At 53.6% G+C, this 19,813-nt stretch overlaps 1 protein-coding gene across 1 annotated transcript; it reads right to left on the bottom strand.

Annotated features, from left to right (window-relative positions):
• Window positions 1-1,118: 1,118 nt before the first annotated feature.
• Window positions 1,119-15,250, bottom strand: LOC148821633 (arf-GAP with dual PH domain-containing protein 1). The gene is made up of 11 exons (XM_088930498.1): window positions 14,636-15,250; window positions 10,808-10,938; window positions 9,323-9,414; window positions 7,869-7,951; window positions 7,219-7,331; window positions 6,442-6,588; window positions 5,781-5,864; window positions 5,244-5,306; window positions 4,238-4,309; window positions 2,855-3,086; window positions 1,119-2,261 (listed from the first exon to the last, which is right to left on the bottom strand). The coding sequence occupies exons 1-11, from the start codon at window positions 14,724-14,726 to the stop codon at window positions 2,236-2,238; spliced, it is 1,134 nt and encodes a 377-aa protein (XP_088786624.1). The 5' UTR covers window positions 14,727-15,250; the 3' UTR covers window positions 1,119-2,235.
• Between the last annotated feature and the right edge of the window lie 4,563 nt (window positions 15,251-19,813).

Raw genomic sequence — 19,813 nt, 5'->3', positions numbered from 1 at the left:
GGACAGGCTCCAGCTGTTTTACTGTTTCGAGCGCGTCTGTGACCGCGAGGGGGGTCGGCGATGATCTCGATCCGAGCGCGGCGAACCGGCCTGACCTTCCTTCTGTGTGTAAAGTTTAAAGCTCGTTAGCTGAGGTGCTCAGTTTTTTTGCGGAGAACAAACAGTCCCAGGACTGTATCCCAGTCACGCCCCACTGGTGCTCTGTCTCATATAAGCTTTGCTGGCAGGACGCTGGTGACCCAAAGTCATTCAAGTCAAGTTAAAGTTAAAATTCCCAGACAGGGAGCTCCTTCATTCTGTGGTGCTGAACATCGGCTTGTTTCATGTTTCTAATTATTTCTTCTTATTATAATTAAACATTATTAAAGGCTATTATATATTAATACATTATTATCAATTGATATAAGATTATTATGAAGTATTAATATCATTAATAGTGGAGAATTATGAATTATTCAGGACAGATCGTGAGAAACCCCAGAAACAAGGGGCTTGTGTTGTGTTATTACTGTGATTCCCAGCAGGGCTGGTGCCAGTACTTCTAGACTGCAGTTTGACTTTAGGGTTAGGTGAAGGAGGGTTTACAGGACACTGTTTTTCAAGGGGGACCTGAAAAAGAGCCCTGCTGTAGATATTGCAGCTTCTCTCTGCTCTGGGGGACAGGCGCACAGGTCAAGAGCCAGCTAGACAGATCTAACACAGTGGGTATCAACACCTTTCTAAAAGTCCAACAGGTCAAATACATAATATAATATACTAAGACAATATAACAAAATATGCTGTTTTTTTTCCCATGATCCCTCATTTCCCAATAGCCTGAGGATTCCCAGAATCAACTCGGGGATGTCCACTGGGGTCAACAAGAGGCACTTAGCAGCCAGTGGCGCCGGCCAGGTAGCCAAATCAGCCTCTAGAATCAGAACCGAGCTAGGGCCGCCGCTAGAGAGTACAGCCATTTCTCTTCTACTGTGAAAACGCGAGGCCGCTGCGCTCCTACTCCCCCCTGGTGTTATTTTTCACGTGACCAGGCCTCGCCACGCTCACACCGTGATCTGTTGCGACAATAACCATCAGAACAACTGACCCGCGTGATGCCGAGAAAAAGCTTGCCGAGCACAGGTGCCACAGTGGAGGTTTATTTATATATACAGATCCGTGTCTTTATTACAAAACCGGTCCGGTACAAAGAAGAGTCGGGCTACCCCATCAGCATCCGTGGCGCCTTTGAAAGCAACTCCTCAAAGCGCTTGACTGCAAGGGGAATCTCAGGAACTGGGCTAGAGTGAGCCCCCCCAACCCCCCTGCGAGTGAGGGAGAGAGATGAGATACGAGGGGAGTACTTGACGTGACTCCCCCAGCGGAGGGAATGGCTATCCAGACTCCCCCCACCCCTGCTCTGCTGTGAGGAATGAGCCAGGGAGCTGCAGCAGGGGTGCCAGGAGGGGTGCAACAGCCATATGGGAAGGGCAGTCCCAGGTGCGAGACTTATATACCATATGAAAACGAGCGGACGTGTGTGAGATTTAGATCTAATCTCCCCCCCCCCATACTCCCCTTATAAACTCCACTGATGCAATAACGGTCAAACCAATCGGATTTGTTCTTTGATGATGGCGGGCCTCAGGAGGGAACTTGTCGGACGGTGCGGACTGCAGGAGTTGCACAACTGTCCTCGTGTTTTCCGGACGGGAGCTGGACAGACGCTGACTGAGCGGTCACACCCCTCAGGGCAGTCACCCCTTAGAGTCTCAGTGCGCGGGGGGGCCCGCGCCTCTCCAAACTTGGAACCCCCACTCCCGTCTGTCAGGAGGAAACGGGGATCAGAGGACACTTAGTTTAGTTGAAGAAATGACGTACATCGTGACTTGGCTCTGTGTTTCCCCCCCGGTCCTGGAAGAACTGATCAGCTTTGCCCCCTCTCCTCTTTCTTTGGTCCTGGCCAGCGGTCTGTGTTTCCCCTGGCCCAGTATTACCCGACTGGAGTGTTATGGCGAGGGAGCTAGCCTGAGCCTCTGTCGGAGTGCTCATGGGCGTGATGTTAGTAGTGTTTCTGTGGTGCAGAGGAGCAGCACTGGGCTTCTTTCACGAACATGGGTCACCCCTCCGCCCCCCCCCCCCAACCCCCTCAGCTCTATGCCAGCCCCTGCTCTGTTGGTCATGTGATCAGACGCCTCCAGTGCGGTGGGGGTGGGGGTGGGGCAGATGGGTGACCTTTCCTGTTTCCGTGGCGATGCATCATTTGTGCTTCAGGTGGGCTTCCACTGCAAGAAGGAGCAACAGACGGGACAATGAGATGGACAGACAGTCACGCATTTTGACACACGCACTTGCTCGCACCTCCTGATCTGCCTATTTCAAATCTCGTTGCCCCCGGAAAACCGTTAAATCATCAGATGCTAACACATGGATTCACATATTGCCAGTCGAGTGATTTGTCAGATTACATCATTTAAAGATTTGTTTTCCAACCGCTTTTCCAATGAACTGTCACAGGAGAGCTGGAGCCTATCCCAGCCAGCAATGGGCACAAGGCAGGGTACACCCTGGGCAGGACACCAGTCCATCACAGAGCACACAAACCCAGACGCACTCTCCCAACAGGGCCAGTTTTCCCAGGAGCCAGTTAACCCACAAGCATGTCTCTGGACTTTGGGAGGAAACCGGAGCACCCGGAGGAAACCCACACGAACACAGGGAGAACATGCAAACTCTCACTTCTCACTCTGATCCCCATCTCACTCTTTATCACTCTCGCATAACCTCTCTCTCACTCCATCTCACCATCACTCTCCACCTCACTCTGACCCCCCGCTCTCTCTCTCTCTGTCTCACTCTGGGGAGGCGGTGTGCTCACTGGAGAACTCCTGGGGTGACATGGGCTTGTCCATGACCTTCTGGAACTGCACCAGCCAGTCCCGCTGCTCCTCCTCCGTCTCGCAGGTGAACAGGAAGTCGCGGTCCGGCGTCTGGATGGTGATGCCGAACTGCCAGGTCCTGTTGTTGTGGGTGCTGCTGGGGAGCCCCGCAATGGCTTTGTACCCCAGGTCGCGCTGACCGATGAACACTTCGCCCTTGGCGTAGGCATCCTACAGGCAAGGGTATCGAAGCAGCCAATCAGAGAGCTCCACTCTGGCGCCACTACAAGCACATGTGCAGAAGCAGCCAATCACAGAGCGGCGTTCCCGGTGCGCAGAACTGTGCTTCTGAGGCGCGGCCCAGCGGACGCAAATGGAAACTCAGGGCACCTGCATCGGAGACTGCGAACTGGAGGCACGCCCTTCCAAAGAAAGAGGCGTGGGGGGGGGGAGATGAATTCAAAATTAGGAAACAAAATGGTAAGTATGAATATACAGAGCTGAAGGAAGTGCAGCTTGGACGTTCTGGGTCACGTCTCACTGCAGTGCAATGGCTGTTTGATCTGCTTCGCAGGAATAAGAAACACCTGACTGATACGGTTTCAGGACGTCAATCAGGCAAGTCCAAAACCCAATAACACCCTCCTAAGGTGCTCTCTCTCTATCTTTACATCTCTATTCTCTTATCTTAAGCATAAGCATTGGCACCACTTGCTACTACATAATATTCCCTAGTAATGAAAGCCAACCGTGGTCACTTGGACAAAGCCTCTCATACAACCAGGCCTACATTTGAGATGTCTGGCTCTTGAGTACAGGGACTACATGTTGGGCTCAGAGGGTGGGCTGAGCTCTACGGATCAAGCTTGGGTCATGACGTTCACCAGCTACAACCAGGACTTTGCGAGTGCCTTTGAGAGAGACGTCCAGTGACGAAGGGCTCCGACAGCTGGGCGTGTCAGAAGAGCACATTCCAGGTGGGTCTCATTGACTCCCTCCCAGCAAGTACAAGAGTCTTTGGGGAAGGATCAAGTCTTAACAATTAACAATTCAAGCAGTCCTGCAAGAAGGTCACACTGCTCTGGCACATACTGTACGTCCCTGAAGTTTGCTCTTTGAGGGCGACTATCCAGCAGTCTCTCGCTGTAGCTCTCCTTACATTACCAGGATCTTCAGACGTCTGGCAAAGGTCAAACTGACCCGATTAAGAGTTCATTGAGTTAACTGAGCCCTCTTCCTGGCGACTTGTACTGCTGGGGCTCCCTTGAAGAGGCAGTTTTGGGGGGGAGCTCTGCTCTTGCGTGTGGCGTTCAGGCTGCGTTAGGCCTCTCCTGAGGTGCCAACTGAGCAACTGCTTGACTTTGAAAAATGAGAGCTCCTACCAGGGGGTCTTTAAAGTACATCAGGCGTCTTTGGTCCAGGGTGAACCAGCGCTTCTTGAAGCCTTCGGTTTGCTGTGCGGGGAAGAGGACAGGGATGTCAGCAAAGGCAGGTGAAGGAGGAAGGCGGTGCAGACGTCTCTAAGACGGGAGCAACACAGAGCTGGGATCCCCAAGGGCATCTGAAAGATGGAGGGCACCCATCTGCTGTATTTGCTAACCACTGTTCCCAATTCGGGGTCACAGGGGAGACGGAAGCAAGCAACAACCGCAAGGCAGGACACACCCTGGGCAGGACGTCAGTCCATCACATGGCACACACACCCAGACGCACTCTCCCAACAGGGCCAGTTTTCCCAGGAGCCAGTTAACCCACAAGTATGTCTCTAGACTCTGGGAGGAAACCGGAGCACCTGGAGGAAACCCACACCAACACAGGGAGAACATGCAAACTCCACACAGACAGCACCCAAAGTCCAGACCTGAACTCAGTGCAACAGTGCTGTAAGGGTGCTGCACCACCATGCGGCCCGGGATGAAAGACCACTTAGAGCCTAACTGCTGGCCATGCTATGATTATGGCTGCAAGTGTGCAGGCACTGTCACAAGCTGCTTCCTGTACTGCTGCGGAAAAGTCTGCTCAGATGGAGGAAAGATTTTAAACACATACGAATGACTCCACACACAATGTATTTCTTCATTACCCAGCAGAGGGCGCTATGTGTCCGTACAGCATTGCTGTAGCTGGTAGGGTTTTGAAGGATTTCCGAGTTCAGCATGTATTTAGCTGCACATCTTGCGTCACATTTAAGTGATGTGTGCTGTTCCTGTAGGCTTTCTTAGAGAAAGGTATTCAGCCCCCCCAGAACAGAAATAGCACAATGATGAAAGCATAAATACACTGAGGTCTGGATTAAATAGGCAGATTAAATAAATGTTAATTAACACAGCACTTTTCTTAAAGTGGTTTTAAAGGGCTGACATGATCAGAAGCAATCGCTGAACCCACCCGCGGCCCGGTCTTCTCCATGTAGCCCTCCTTCAGGAAGTTTCTCGTCAACTTGGGTATGAGCTGAGAGACACAAGAGGCACGCGGTCACTGGGAGAGAGGGCACCGGAGGGGAACCGAGAGAGGAAGAGAGAATCGGCGCTGGGGGGTAAAGGTCATGCAAGAGGTGGGTCCCGAGTCAGAGGAATTCATGCATTCAGAGCTGTGAGCCCAGCGATCAGACGTTCAGTCACGCCAAGGGAGCACTGGGGCACCGAGGCACTGACTGAGAGAGAGCAGGAGGGAGAGAGAGAGCGAACAGCTGGAGTTTTTCTGGGCTTTCTAACGGAGCTGCAGTTAATTGAAGGGTTTGATCGGTGCTGGACAAAGCCCCGAGGTGGAGAGACGGAGAGGGAGAGGGAGGGAGGGGGATGGGCTGGCAAGAGCCCAAGAAGCCAGCCCGCGAGGGAAAGGAAAAGATGGGATACCACTGGAGGTCACGGATCCTGCAGGGTTTGAGATGGACCAGGAGACTAAGAGTCGCAAAGCCGAACTTACTTCAGTGTCGGTGGCTCCGGGGAAGGCGACTTGCAGGTTATGGAACTGCGTGGCCCGAATAGCGTTGAGCCAGTCCACTATTGTCTGGAGGAGACAGGAAGACGAGGTCCCAGTCACTGATCAACAGCCCTGCTCTGGGCCTCCCTGTGCCCCTGTTTATCAGGTCACAGGTGTGTCATAGCACAATCAACCCCAACCAAGCTGATTCCCTGGATGGTTTTTTTTTTGAGACACAGTGGGATGAGATCCGGCTGAAGTGCATTCAAAACTGAGAACAGGAGGTTCTTCTTTATACAAAGGGTGGTGGGGGCGTGGAGCAAGCTACCTACACGCTGTTGAAGCCGGCACCCTTGCTTCCTTCGTGGAAGATACGATGCTAGGTAATGTCAAATGGCCTCCTGTCATGTGTGAGCTGCTTGGGATAAAAGCATCTGCCCAGTAAATACAGGTTTAAAAAATGTAGCTGTTCTCATGTGTTTCTGGTGCTTCTGCCCGGATGCAGGAGATCCCCATCTCAGCAGGAGATATATCTGTCTGTGTGACACTCCTGTGCTGTGTTGCTGCAGGTCTGCTGCGTTGGGCTGTCCTCTTCACCTCCGCAGCCTGAGCTGCCTGGACCTGGCCCTCCTGTGTCTCAGTACGAGCTTTGTGCAGACGGTACCTTGCCGTTCTCGTGGTAGACGAAGATGTTGCGGGTGCTGTAGTCCTTCAGGAAGGTGATCTGCAGCCCGTTGGGGTTCCCGATCTTGATGGGCTGGAAGGTGGCGTTGATGGTGTCCACTCTGATTATGGCTTTGGGCTCTTTTGCCTATGGGAAGGGGGGCAGACGTGCAAGATGTTAGTCCCTGGTTGCCACCCCATCCTGTTCTGCAACTGGCTCCGATTGGCTATTGTGATCTGGGCCTGGCTCCGATTGGCTGTGCTGATCTGGGACTGGCTCTGATTGACTATCCTTATCTGGGATTGGTTCTAATCGGGTATTCTGATCTGCGATTGGCTCTGATTGGTTATCCTGTTCTGGGATTGGCTTCTATTGGCTATGCTGATCTGGGATTGGCTCCGATTGGCTATCCTGATCTGGCATTAGTTCTGATTGGCTATCCTGATCTGGGATGGGTTCCAAATGGCTATTTGTATCCAGTCATCACTGGGATGACATCTACATCAGCCAATCATTGTTTGGGCTACAGGAACTGATGGCTTCTGGCTAACAATACACAATACAATACACGCTACAAAACACAGCCCCTGTGTATGGTATGCATCTGGTGTACAGACTCCTACTGCAGCCCCTGTAGACTCATGGCCTAAGTTAGTCTATGAATTTCACATTCAGCCTTGCCTAACCTTGTAGCCTACTTCTGCCCAATCCCTCCTCCTCCACTGGGCCCGGTCCAGCAAACCCCTCCCTGTCCACTCCGGTCCCGACCCGACTCACATCATACTTGGTGTAGTACTTCAGGACGCCCTCCCTCTCGATCAGGACGAACTTCCGGCTGAGGAACTGGCCGTTGTCTCTGCCGCGCTTCATCAGCATCTCCTCCTTGACCTCTGGCGGGCAACCAGACATTATCCCACACGGCGCTGAGCGTCAAGTTACAACTCAACCTCCGGGCACAGTAAAGTAGAGCAGGAGAGAACGGGATCGGGGGCGAATCGTACCCCAGTGGCCAGTGAGAGCTCACAGCCAGAGCGTTCAAGGACATCCCAGACTTGTCTCCATGTCGGCTTTCGCCAGGAACCCTGCTAACCCCTGTCATCGTCCCTGGACACACCCCCCCATTGCAAAAGAGACCACGTTCCACTGCTGCCCAGTCTGCAGCTCCCAGCTGGCACCCCACTGGAGCTCAGCAGGTGTGAGCCTGGCCAGTACCTGGAGGGGAGACTCCTGGGAAAGCTGAGATGTCGGTGGGACCAGCAGGGGGCGCTCACCCTACGGTCTGTGTGGGTCCTAATGCCCCAGTATAGCGACAGGGACACTCTCCTGTAATTTTGTTCCATGCAGTAAAGTGGAAGACAATCAGGTCCAGGGCTGAACAGGACGGATGAGGACCGGGTGCACTGACCGGCGGTGACAGCAGACCCTACCTTCCTCATAAGGCAGCGGCTTCCCGGGTTCGGTGAACTCCTTCCTCTCGTACTTGGCTCGGATCCACTGCTCTCGGAGAACCCTGCGCAGAGACGTATGTTAACACATGACCCTGCACAGTCAGGGCTTGGCCAGGTAGCGTACGGTCAAGTTCTGGAGCTCAGGGGAGAGACAAGCACTTGCAGGCCACTGATCCAACAGTAAGGGGGCTCTATTGCTCCCTCCCCCATAATACTACCCATGCCAGGTGAGGGGAGGCACACCTCCTTCCCCATCAAGGGGTGATCCCTCTGGCGGTTTACTCTGGCATTATGGCCTTGAAGGGAGAGAAGTGATGAACTGCCAGGAGGTGTTCAAAAACCTGAACTGGAGTTTTACCAGGGCTGGGGGGTGGGTTTGCACCCCTGTTCTTTTGAATAGTCCTGGTGAGGAGGGCCTTGCTTGGCTCAGCCTGATCTGCACGTCGGCTGTGGGAGGAATGCAGAACAATTTATCGTCCCATCGGCCTTTTGCTTCCTCCTATGCAATTTCCAGTTATGTAGGAGGAATGGTGTGCGCGTGGGGAGGGGGGAATGCTCAGTATCTGTTCAGAGTGTCATCTTTCTTCCTTGCTGCTTGTCCTGCTAGCCCGAACGCTCGCAGTGATGTCAGCCACGCTGGGTATCTGATGACAGGTATGCGGTAGAGTACCTAGGTCCTGTCCCACCACAGGAGTGTCCCAGGGCTCTGGGAACTTCCCCGAGGCATTCCAGGATAAATAATGGCTCCAGTTCCTGGAAAGCCCTGTGAGTGCAGGATGCCATGAATACTGAAGGCTGGGGGGGAAGGAAATGAACGCCGCACAGCTCTCTGAAGGTCACCAGATCTCTGAAGACCTCATTGTGCGGGGAAGCACCCAGGTCTTGCGCTACTGACCGTGAACATCTGTCAAGAAGATCTAGGGAAAAGATCTCCCCCTTCCCTGACCTCTGTCCCATAGGATCTCCCTCCCAGGAAGGTATGTTGGACACCTAAGAGCTATAGCGCTGAGTTTCAGAACAGGCGTGTGTGACTGTCGCCTGTCGGGTTTTGTTCCATTGAATTTGTAATCAACTAAATAACAGGATTAATTTGAACGGCGTGACTGTTTTCACGTTTGAAACCTGTTGGAGGCGGCAGCCTTTCATTTCCCTGTCGCATTCCCGAATTCAAATCAAATCCCGAGCTCTTGAGCCATCCAGCCCGCCTCCCAGTTCGGCTTCCACGAAGCCACGACTCCCAGCTGCAGGGAAACCCAGCAGGCGCGTGGGCCTGCAGGACCGGGTCTGGGAAGGCCCTGGTGTCGGATGTGCCTGTGGGCATGTGGTCTGTGCCCGATGAGTCACACGGTTGTGGTGTGGTTCTCTCTGGTGCACCACAGGCATGCCGCTGGCGCCCGCTCCCCCACCCCCCACACAAGCCCCACATCACTCACTGGCAGTCCCGGTGCGTAGGCTTGTAATAATAGACAGGGACCGCGGCCTCGTACTTGGCCTTCGCTGCAGTGTTGCCGTGCTCCGCCAGGAACTGGAAAGAGAGAAGCCGGGCGGGACAGTGAGAGGGAGCTCAGCACTCTCGTGGGGCTCAATGAACAGACCAGGGGAGACCGCCGACGTTTCGTCCCATCTTTCTCCCTAATTGAACCGACAGTCTTAACGAGCTGCTTTGTAAAGAAACTGTAGGTCACCTACATGGGGGGTGGCTTGTTCCAGACACCCACCACTCTTTGTGCGATGTGTACTTCCTATTCCTAAATGTGCAATGCCTTGACTTCCGTTTTGGTCGCCTGATCCTTGCTGATCGTTAAGCGATCCAGTGGATTAGCTGTGTCTGTGCTTTTCAGGAGATCAACCAAGCCTGATATATAAATATGCTGTTCGGGTCTGGTGTGGTGTGGAGCTGGTGAAGATTTGTGACTGTACCCCAATCCTGACATTGCATGGTTGATGTGTCTGCAGGTTTTTCAGCTCCTAAAGTCTTTCAAAATCTTAAATTGTTTAACACAATAACAAACTGGTTTAGATCATTTGTCGAGGTGAAGTGAAAACCCGGAGAAGCACCTGGACCTGGACCAGGAATAGAAACCCTGTTTTGAGGGTGACTTCCCCTTCCAATCCCAAAAATCTGTCCCAGATTTTGATTTCCACCAGAAAGCCTTTCAATTTATATATATCAGACTGCAATAAGAGGGCAATGAGACTAGCACTTGCAGGAGGTGGACAAAGAAAGAGACAACTTTTCCTTTAGTAGGCACCATAAAACAAAACAACGTCAGGCTAGTTTCTAGGTAGAAGTTGCTTTGCAGTGTTGGTGACAGTGAAACATGCCCTGCACAAGCCTGGTTATTATGAATTTGTTATCAGTGTGTACAGAGGGTGTAAGTTCCTCATACTGCGAGGCACAGCCTTTGTTAGACCGATCCAAAAAGTTATATATTGTCCCGTGCAAACAAAGGCAGGTCATGCAAATTCCGCAAAAAGGACGTGACAGACTCAAACCCGGGCCCCACGGGCTGTGATGCAGCAACACTACCTCAACAGTCATTCTTTTTAGACAAGACTGCTTCAGAAGAGGTTGAAATTAGGCACAGACACACACCCACATCAGGGCAGGCATTTCCCAGAGGCCAATTAACCTACCCAGCATGCCTTGGGACTCTGCAAGGAAACCAGACCGTCTGGAGGAAACCTACATGAACACGGGGGAGAACATGCAAACTCCACACAGACAGTAGCACCCCAGGAACCAAACACAGGGCCACAGAGCTGTAAGGCAGCAACGCTGACCACTGTTCCACCATGCTGCTCAAAATCTAATATCCCATATGATCATTGCACAAACAATATAGCTCCTTTGTCCATGAAGGTCAACAGAATGGATCCGATTCCTGAGATCACCAGGAACAGAGACTCTGACTCACCTGGACCTCCAGATCCTCCCAGGATGACAGCCTGAGGGACTTCACCTTGCTGATGCTGGGAATGTTCCTGTGGATCCCGGAGCACTCCAGGCAGATGAAGGTGCCCAGGGAACAGGAGCCCCATGACGGGTCTGTGGGCAGAGCGGAAGTGAAGAGGGGGAGGAGGTCTGGTGGGAAAGCAATTCTCGAACCTGCGAATCGCATCGGTTGTTTTGAACTGGCTCAAAGCACTGAGTAAATACAATCCGCTTTAGAGCAACCACGCTCCTGTTGCATGGCAATTTGCTCCAGTCCAGGTTTTACCAAGTCAAGCCTCTTGAATATTAGCCAGCAGGAGTGTGTGTGTGTTTTTTAATGAATTTAGAATCTGTATTTCGGCTCTCAGTTCCAAACCCCAGCGACTGCATGCGAGAGAGAACGAGGAGAGGTAGGCAGACTCCCAGCGTGGCTTGTTCCATACTCCTACAGCCCTTTGTGTAAAGAAAGCATCCCCCCTCTAGTGTCCAACTGTGGTCTTTGACTGAAAGTAAGTACACACACAGTGTCACACTAGTCTGGTTTAAAGCAGCGATCAGGGCTGTACTCCAGTACATTGCATTGTGCCCCATAATGGCCAGGTTAAAACCACTCTGTGCTGGTGTTCAGGGCTGGAGCTGAACTTCAGTACAGCTGGCAGTAAGCAGTTGTCAGTGTGGGGTGCGGTGGCTGTTGCTGGGACAGAAGACGATTGTCTGGTTACGCTGACTTGCAATATACAAATAACCACCCCACACGATGAGCCTGTGAGCTCTGTGGTTTCGGTGGTTTTAAAGAGCCTTTCATTGTATCACATCGTTCTCATGTGTACTCTCAGGCTGGGGGCTGCTATATATAGAGAGTATACAAACATCCTGTCCATGTACATATCGGCCCTAGGCAGGATCTTCATTCTCTGCGTTTGCAGAAGTCTTAAACAGTTTATTCTGAGGGTTGCTAATTTAAACCAGGCTGATGGCGTCATTTCTGCCTCTCACAGTACCTACAGAAAAAGAAACGCACAAGTAAGCATCTCATGTCTTTTATCTGTAAGCGTGTGTAGAGACCCATCTATCTGCACCACCAAAAACCGGAATGGGGGGCGGGGGGGGACGAGCATCTGCATCAGGCCCTGCTTTAGGCCGTGTCGTGCCGCACACTGTGATAGATAGATACTTTATTGAACCCGTGAGGGAAATTGCAGAACCCATCCTGATAGGACCCATCCTGCTTTGCGTTTGCTGCGGCGTCACCAGCTGCTCATTCTGATATGGCAGGGCTCCTGCTGTTAATAACGCAGGGTCATGAGAAGATGAGTAACTGTAACTGTAACTTTCAGTCTCATGCGGTGTCGCTCATGCAGGCCCGAAGCCCGGCTCTGCAAAGCTGAGAGATCTCGCTCCATCTCTCCGACACCCTCTCTGTCTCTTATGAACGCTTCCGAACGAGAGCAGCCCAATCAGCCTACCTGACGTGTTTGGTGGTTAATAGCTAATTAATCCCCGGATCTCACCCAGCTGTTTCTTGAGCTAAGGCAGGGTATCGGCTTCAACAACACGGCTGGGTGGCTGGTTCCACACTCCCACAACTCCTTGTGTAAAGAAGTGCCTCCTGATCGCACGGATCAAATTCGCATGATCCCTCATCTAGCCTTTCCATCATCCCTCTGTCACCCTAGCAACGCCTCGTCGCCGCCTTGTTCCACTCCTACAGCCCTCTGGAGCGAGCTGCCGAAGCCGCTACCCTGGCGTCTGTTGGGAACGGCTGGGTCAGACACCGCACTCGGGACAGGAGACACGCCCTTACCCAAAGGGTGGCGGGAGCGTGGAACAGGCTACCCAGCCGCGTTGTCAAAGCAGAGACCCTGGTTTCTCCCCCAGTCCCTTCATCTTTCTTTGCCCGTATCTCTGTCCTATCGCCTCTCTCCTCCTCCCTCGAGCTCTTCCCCTTTTCGGTCTCTCCTTCCCTTTTCCTGCCTCCCCCCTTCTCTCTGCCTCCCCCCCCCCCCCCCCCCCCTCGCTCTGGGAAACCCTGTCTGCAGAAGGGCCAGAGAGCTGTGAGAAACTCTTTCCCTGAAGCCCCGGAGGCAGATGTGTCTGTAACTGTCTTATCAGCACGTGGAAAATAGGAGAAGTGTGTTCTGCCGGCACTTTCATTTTCGTGTATTTTTAGCTTATCGCAGCCAAACCGTCCCCCTTCTCCTGTCTCGCCGCTCCAGGCGCGGCACCGAGGAAAGGCCTCTGTTGTGTCCCTGCGCATCCCCCCCACCCTCCTGCGACGGGCAAGGTGTCAGGGGGCCTGGGTTTCAGTTTTGTGGAACAGGGGGACCTCCCGCGGTAAAACAATCCGGCCTTGATTACAGCAGCACGGAGCACCCAACGGAGCCGACACAGGCACACCCTTAACTGGGCCTCGAGCAAGACGGCAGTCCCGCGCGCGGCGGAGCGGCCCGATCCGTGTCAGGATCTGCATGCGGCGGTGTCCCCTGACCAGCACTGGGGGCACCCTTAAAATAATACTGCCTGGCTTTTCGGCTTCATTGCCGTGACGTGTAAAGCCCGGAACGGATCAAACGGCTCTGCGGTGGGAGTCCAGATCTGTTCCCCGACACCCCACGACACCTCAGACCAGACTGCTCCGGCATGGTCATGCTAATGGGAGGCTCCTGCGTTCTGCTGCATGAAAAAAAGCCTTCACCTTCTTTCCTTACTACAACAAGGTCAATCTGCCCGCTGCTTCAGCACACACGCACACACACGCGCGCGATCGTCTGATTTCAACATCCCTGACGTCACACGTAGGACAGCCCGGCTGGACACAGCCTGCACCGTCCTCAAAGGCGCGGGCGGAGACACAACGAGCTCAGCGGAGCTCTGCAGAACCGACAAGGGAAAAGTGGCCCAGCAGTTGTCTTTTAAATTGTCAGCATGTTGCACTATACAAGTAGCTCGACGGCGGATACTTGCTGAGAAATCACTCGGGCCCCGGCCTGAGAACACGCCATCAGGCGTCTCGCCCCTGTACTTAACGCGGGGTTTGGCGTGAGCGGAGTTCGGCACCCGACTCCCTGTGTCACGACGTTTTTTTTAAAAAAACCCCAGCAAGGCGCTTGTGCACAGGCGCTGCTGGGGTCCTCAGCCGGGGGAGACGCCTGGACTCTGTGACCCGGCCGGGAGCCAGCAGGACTGACTGGGGCTCGGGTCAGGGGACGGTTACGTGAGCTCGCCGCGCAAATAAACGATGAAAACATCCACGGCGGCGCCTCGCCGGCCGTGGGACGGGAGCTGCGGCCCGAGTTCGCGGAGTGAATGTACCGTGTCGCTCCTGTGTCCCGAAGGGCTACATGGAAACGGTTAGCCCAGCCCAGTAGCGAGGACGTATTCGAGCAGGGCGGAGGAGTCTTGGCGTGCGCATGAAGTGACTTCGGCGCATCCCAGGTGTGGCCCTTTAATAATAATAATAATAATAATCATCATCATCATCGCTGAAACCCGCCACAGTCGTGTGATATTGAGGGACTGGGTGTGAGATTCTGTGTCAGGCGCCACAGTCCTCATGAGCTCCAGATCCTGACTTTTATGGATCTTGGCTTTTGCCCCGGACACTGAGGAGGCCGGTGACGTTCGCTCCTGACCCCCGTTCGGCCGCAGCCCACCTGGATCCGGATCAGAACCCACAGTGCGTGTCGAGCTGGGGAGCGCGACCGCTGACGGTCCGGGGCGGCGGCGGGGGGGCGATCACCGACGCGCGGGGCACGAGTGTGCTCCTCGGCTCGGGGGGGGGTAGGGAGATCACCTGCACGGCGCTGCTTACCTGGAGCCCCGCAGTCGGCGCACGCGGAGTTGCCCGGCTTCAGCAGGACCTCTCTCAGGGCGCGAGCCGCCCTCTCGTTCGCCACGGCCATGCTCTCTCGCGCTGGCAACCCCCCCCCCCACTCTCTCCCCCCACACTCCTCCTCCTCCTCCTCCTCCTCCCGCGCCGGCGAAGACGGTCGATTGGTATTTTTTCGGGACCGAATCCTGCTTTCTGGTGCGGCTCCTGTGCCCCTTCTTCCTTTCTGACCCCTCAAATTCCCCCCTTCAAAAAAAAGAGGCGAACAAAGGAAAGAAAAAACTTGTCTTGACAGGTCCCAGCAGAGACAGGTATTCGCCCGGTGTCCTTTCCCAGTATTAAGCCCTGAGCTACCGAGCAGCCCGTGTTACACAGAGAGATTTGATTCGGCGGCTCAAGCCTTCGTCCTGCACAGCCCCGAGACCGAGGGAAACGCCACCCCCCCCCCCCCCCTTTATCTCGAGCACAGTTCTGTCCCGAAAAAGGAGCCACAAACCGAGCCGTCTACCGCCGCGTTCCTGCCGCCCCTGCCTGCCTTTCCATCAGGGCGTGTGCGGAGAGAAAGGTGCGCTCGGATGTTCCGCCGGGAGACTGTCTGAACTTGCTTTTCCGCATATTTCCGATAGCATGGGCAATAACTCTCAGGCGACCCCCCCCCCCGCCAACCCGCCAACCCGCCGGGGCCTGCGCCTCCACACCGCCACCTGCCGGCGAAAGGTGGTGATGATGATGATGATGATGATAATAATAATGAGATGAGACTTTATTGATCCCGAAGGGAAATTGAGGTGTTACAGCAGCCCAAGACAAGCAAAAAACAGACATCAGAATAGGACATTAGAATACAGTAATACAAAATACATACAAAATAAAGTAAATAAAAATAAATACATAGGTGTGTGCAAAATATGATCATAGTCACTGTAAAAACAAAAAATATGTGCAAAATGTGCATAGTTATGTACAGATTGAGTGTCCAAAAAGTAATAATAATAATAATAATAATAATGCATCTGACTGACGTGTGCATTTAAACAAAGACTCACAAACATCCCCGACAGAGAAGGCAGAGTTTTCCCTGCACGTGTTAGAAAGTAAAGTGAGAGAGTTATTCATTGCAAATTGCAATTACAAACCGAACTTTTGCACCGAGGCTGGGGACAGGGGACGACTGACAGGACCCTTGGGCCCCGACAGTTCTAAACCTCACACTTTCCCGACGCCACTTCCGGAAAGCGTAACCTGCACATACATGCTGGGGGTGTATATATGCTTTGCTTTGGTCTGGCGCCTCTGCCCTCCGCCTTCACGCTGAGGGGGTTGGGGGGGGGGGGGGGCAGGCCAAGCGCGTTAAGACAAGTTTCACTTCGCTCCATCACTCCGCAAGCATCCTCAGATGCACCCAACTCTCCCGTCGTCATTCCTTCTAAATAAAAATAATTTCAAAGTGGTCGCGGTAAAGCAGTACAGGGGATGAACTTGATTCGAATGTCCGTAACAGCACAGCTACCCGTCATCGTCATCTTGAAACGCATGAAATAAATCCCATTTCCACGAAGCGACCGCCAGAAGCCCCGTCTGCAGACGCCAGACGCTCCTCCTGTCTGCTGGTGCGGGTTTCTGTAGGCAGGTCGTGCTCTCGGGGCTAAGCCGGCTCGCAGCGTTGGGAAATCGCCTCTCCCCCGCGCTCAGCAACGCTTGCCACAGTGCAGGGTGGGGCAATAACAGGGGAAGTGGAGCAATGCCGGGCGAGACGCGCCCAGCCGAGCTCGGAACTTGCGGGGCCCGAGCTGAGCGTACAATGCTGTCACCTCGCCGGGAATATCGCCGCCCTCACAGCGAGCAGCGCGGCCTTTGGTGTGTTTTTTTTTCCCACAAATTTCAGCCCCCTCCGTTTCGAATTAAATTCCCTGTTATGTTTTGTTTTGGTTTTTTTTTGCCTTTTATAAAAGCGTGTCTAGTAATCGTAGCATCAATCTCTTGGTGTCGCAGGAACAACAACAAAAAAACTTGCAGACGGAGGTTTATTTTGGCTGGGACGTGACTAAGTCAGTCAGAATCGTGTTGAAGGCGACGGCAGGGTGATGATCTCTGTAGTGTCGCTGTAAAAAAAAAAAATTGTAAATGACGTTGTTTATTCTGAAGGAAAAGATGGATATTTACTCAAGTTGCTCCTCTTCCCTCTAACCTACCCCATCAGCCTAACGCTAACCGGCGCGGCGCTCCGAGACGATGTAATGACCCGGATTCCACCACTAGGTGTCGCCACAGCACCGCGGTCGACGGCGCAGCTACCTGGACGCAGATTCTCCCCAGCCGTCCGGCAGTGCGGGCGGAGGGGGCTGTCCCCGCACAGCCTGTCCGACCTCCTCCCACCCACCTCCCCCAGCCTGCACCTGCCGACAGCACCCGTGCTTTCTTTGTACCCAAACGGTCAGAAAAATGGAAAACGCGATATGGCTTCTGCCCGGCGCCTTTTATCGGCAAAGACAGGCGCGCCAATTGCTCCGGGCGGGACCGGATACCGACGCCGGTGCAGCCGGCCTGCGCTGTCATCGTGACTCACTGCTGTGCAAGGGAGCCGAGCCCCTGTGTGACACACGTCTGTCAGAGCCCCTCCCTCCCGCTGTCTCCTGCCCGCTCAGGAGCCTGAGAGGCAGCTGCCCTGCTACTGCTGCCCGTGCTGTGCCTGTTGATGCTGGGGATCGAGGGGACTGCAAGACCCGCCCTGGTCCTGCAGGTGTCGCCGGTCCTGCTCAGATGAGCTGTTTCCCGTTTCTGGACACTCAGGACGATTTGTGGCCACATTGGGCAGGCAACGTCTACAACTAGGCCACTGGGAGATGCGGTGAAATTCACTTCAATTCCATTCCAATTCAATAACACTTTATTCATCCCCAGGAGGGCAGTGTAAGCAGTCTAGTTGTTTGACCCATGCTCCCACCTCCCTTTGTGTAAAGGTGTTCCTGATTGGAGAATCTCATCCAGCCATTTCCCGAGAAAAGCCAGGGTATCGGCTCCAACAACATGGCAGGGTAGCCTGTTCCACGCTCCCACACCCCTTTGTGTAAAGAAGTGTTCTTGGGTTTCGAAGGCACCAGACGACGCGTCTCCTCGTCTCTCGCAGAACTATTTCTATCCCCCGCCCGCCGCACTAAACGGGCCCCTGTCTCGTTCCAGCGCGGGGCTCTCCCCAGCCCAGCAGTCCACAGAGGAGGGGACGGCGCTGTGTGTGGATGTGTGGTCTCCCTGCAGCTCGAGTGAGAGCAGGGGGATTCTCAGTGCGAGCTTTTCTGCCGAGAAGGTAATTGAATTTGTTTTCGTGGGTCGATGGCAATTCAAGTAAAGGGCAGAGGGTTAAGCAGACACAATAAATAAGCAGCAGTTCGTCAAGTGAGGCCGAGATTATCGCTCTGACGCCCAGGGACCAATTTCGTCCGCAATCTGCTGTGTTTGTGTGTGTGTGAGCACCTCTGTCTGTGTGTGTGTGTGAACTTGGGATCCGACCTCCAGAAAATCCGTTTTTAAAGGTCAATTCAGCCAGCAGCTTCATCACCCTGCAACTTGCAACTGGCAGCCCACTGAAGCTCAGCAGGACAGTACCAGGAGGGGAGACTGGGAAAAAGTTGCTGCCGGAAGAGGTGTTAGTGGGGGCAGCAGGGGGCGCTCACCCTGCGGTCTGTGTGGGACCTAATGCTCCAGTATAGTGACGGGGACACTATACCGTAAAGAAGGTGTTGTCCTCCAGATTAGATGTAAAACCGAGCTCCTGACTCTCTGTGGTCATTAAAAATCCCAGGGCGTTTCTTGAAAAGAGTAGGGGTGTTGCCCAGGTGTCATGGCCAAATTTCCCCCTGGCCTTTACCAATCATGGCCTCCTAATAACCCCCCTCTCTGAACTGGCTTCATCACTCTGCTCTCTTCCCCACTGAGAGCTGGTGTGTGTGGAGAGGACTGGCGCACTCTGGCTGCCGTCACATCAGCCAGGTGGGGCTGCACACTGGTGGTGGTGGTGGGATTCCCCATGACCTGTACATGTCACGCCCCACACTCTCCCTGGCAAACGACGTTACATTCCCGGAACCTCTGCTTCCCAATCTCATCCCTGATTGAACCCAGCACATTCTCACATGCATCAGATTCCTCAAATTCTCACTCCCTAACCAATCATCCAATCACACCCCTTTCCTTTCAGTATTTAAACCCCCTTCGCACACCTTCCCATGCTCAATATTGAGAAGCCTATTTTAGTATTCTCCAGTGTGTGTTTCCAAACCTTTTGACTGATCTCCCGTTACGAATCTTCTGCTTCCGCCTCTTGACCTCGCCTTCTGGATTTTGCCTTTGAATTGTTTTGAATATCTCTCGTTACCGGACCCTCTGCCTCCCTTATCGACGCAGCCTTTGGATTTTGTCTTTTGGATTGTCCCTTTGCTACTCTGTGTCCTGTGGGATTCCGGTCACGCATAAGGATCCTCCTATTCCACGTATTGGTTCCCTGACAGTACAGGGCTTTGAGTGCAGTGTGCAGAAAAGCCCCACCATGAAAGCAGTGGTGTTTAACAGGGTGAGAGATGCGTGCACATTCATCCACTAGGAGGGGGACAGGTGGCCTGCAGTGCCCCGAATCGACTGGCTCCGGCCGGTCTCCACTGTGCCCCGTCAGTCCCTGCCATTGACGCCCTGCCTGGGACCAGACAGTTGTGTTCTCTCTCCTGCCACACGGTCGAGCCCCTTCTGATGAAATATCTTCCTCTTAGGGCCATTGCATTCTAAACAAGGCAGCTGAGCGCACAGAATAACAAGGAAAAAAACTCTGGGGAGAATGAAAAAAGAATATATCAGCTGTGACGGAGGGGGCACGCTCAGTGTTAGGAGAATTAAACCACTAAGCGAGGCTCTATTGAGAAATGTGCAAATAACAAGCCATCAATCGTACAGAGAGCTGCGCTGTGCAGCCAGCTGTTTCCGTGCAATTTGTTCAGCCTGTGCCTTTTCCCTCCTCATTCCCTGCGATTCCACTGCTCAGCGCTGCCATGGCTCTGCTGTTGTTTGTGCTGCAGCCTGACATTGCCCCCGTGAGACAGCAGAGCTCCTTAGTTCTCTCCCGGGGGGCGTGTGTGTTTGATGGGGGTTATCAGGGTCACAGCAAGGAGGGGG

Source organism: Atractosteus spatula, chromosome 13 (assembly GCF_055471065.1).
Source record: "Atractosteus spatula isolate fAtrSpa1 chromosome 13, fAtrSpa1.hap1, whole genome shotgun sequence".
NCBI lineage: Eukaryota > Metazoa > Chordata > Actinopteri > Semionotiformes > Lepisosteidae > Atractosteus > Atractosteus spatula.
Note: the sequence above shows the minus strand (reverse complement) of the source record. Positions and strands in the feature narration are given on the sequence as shown.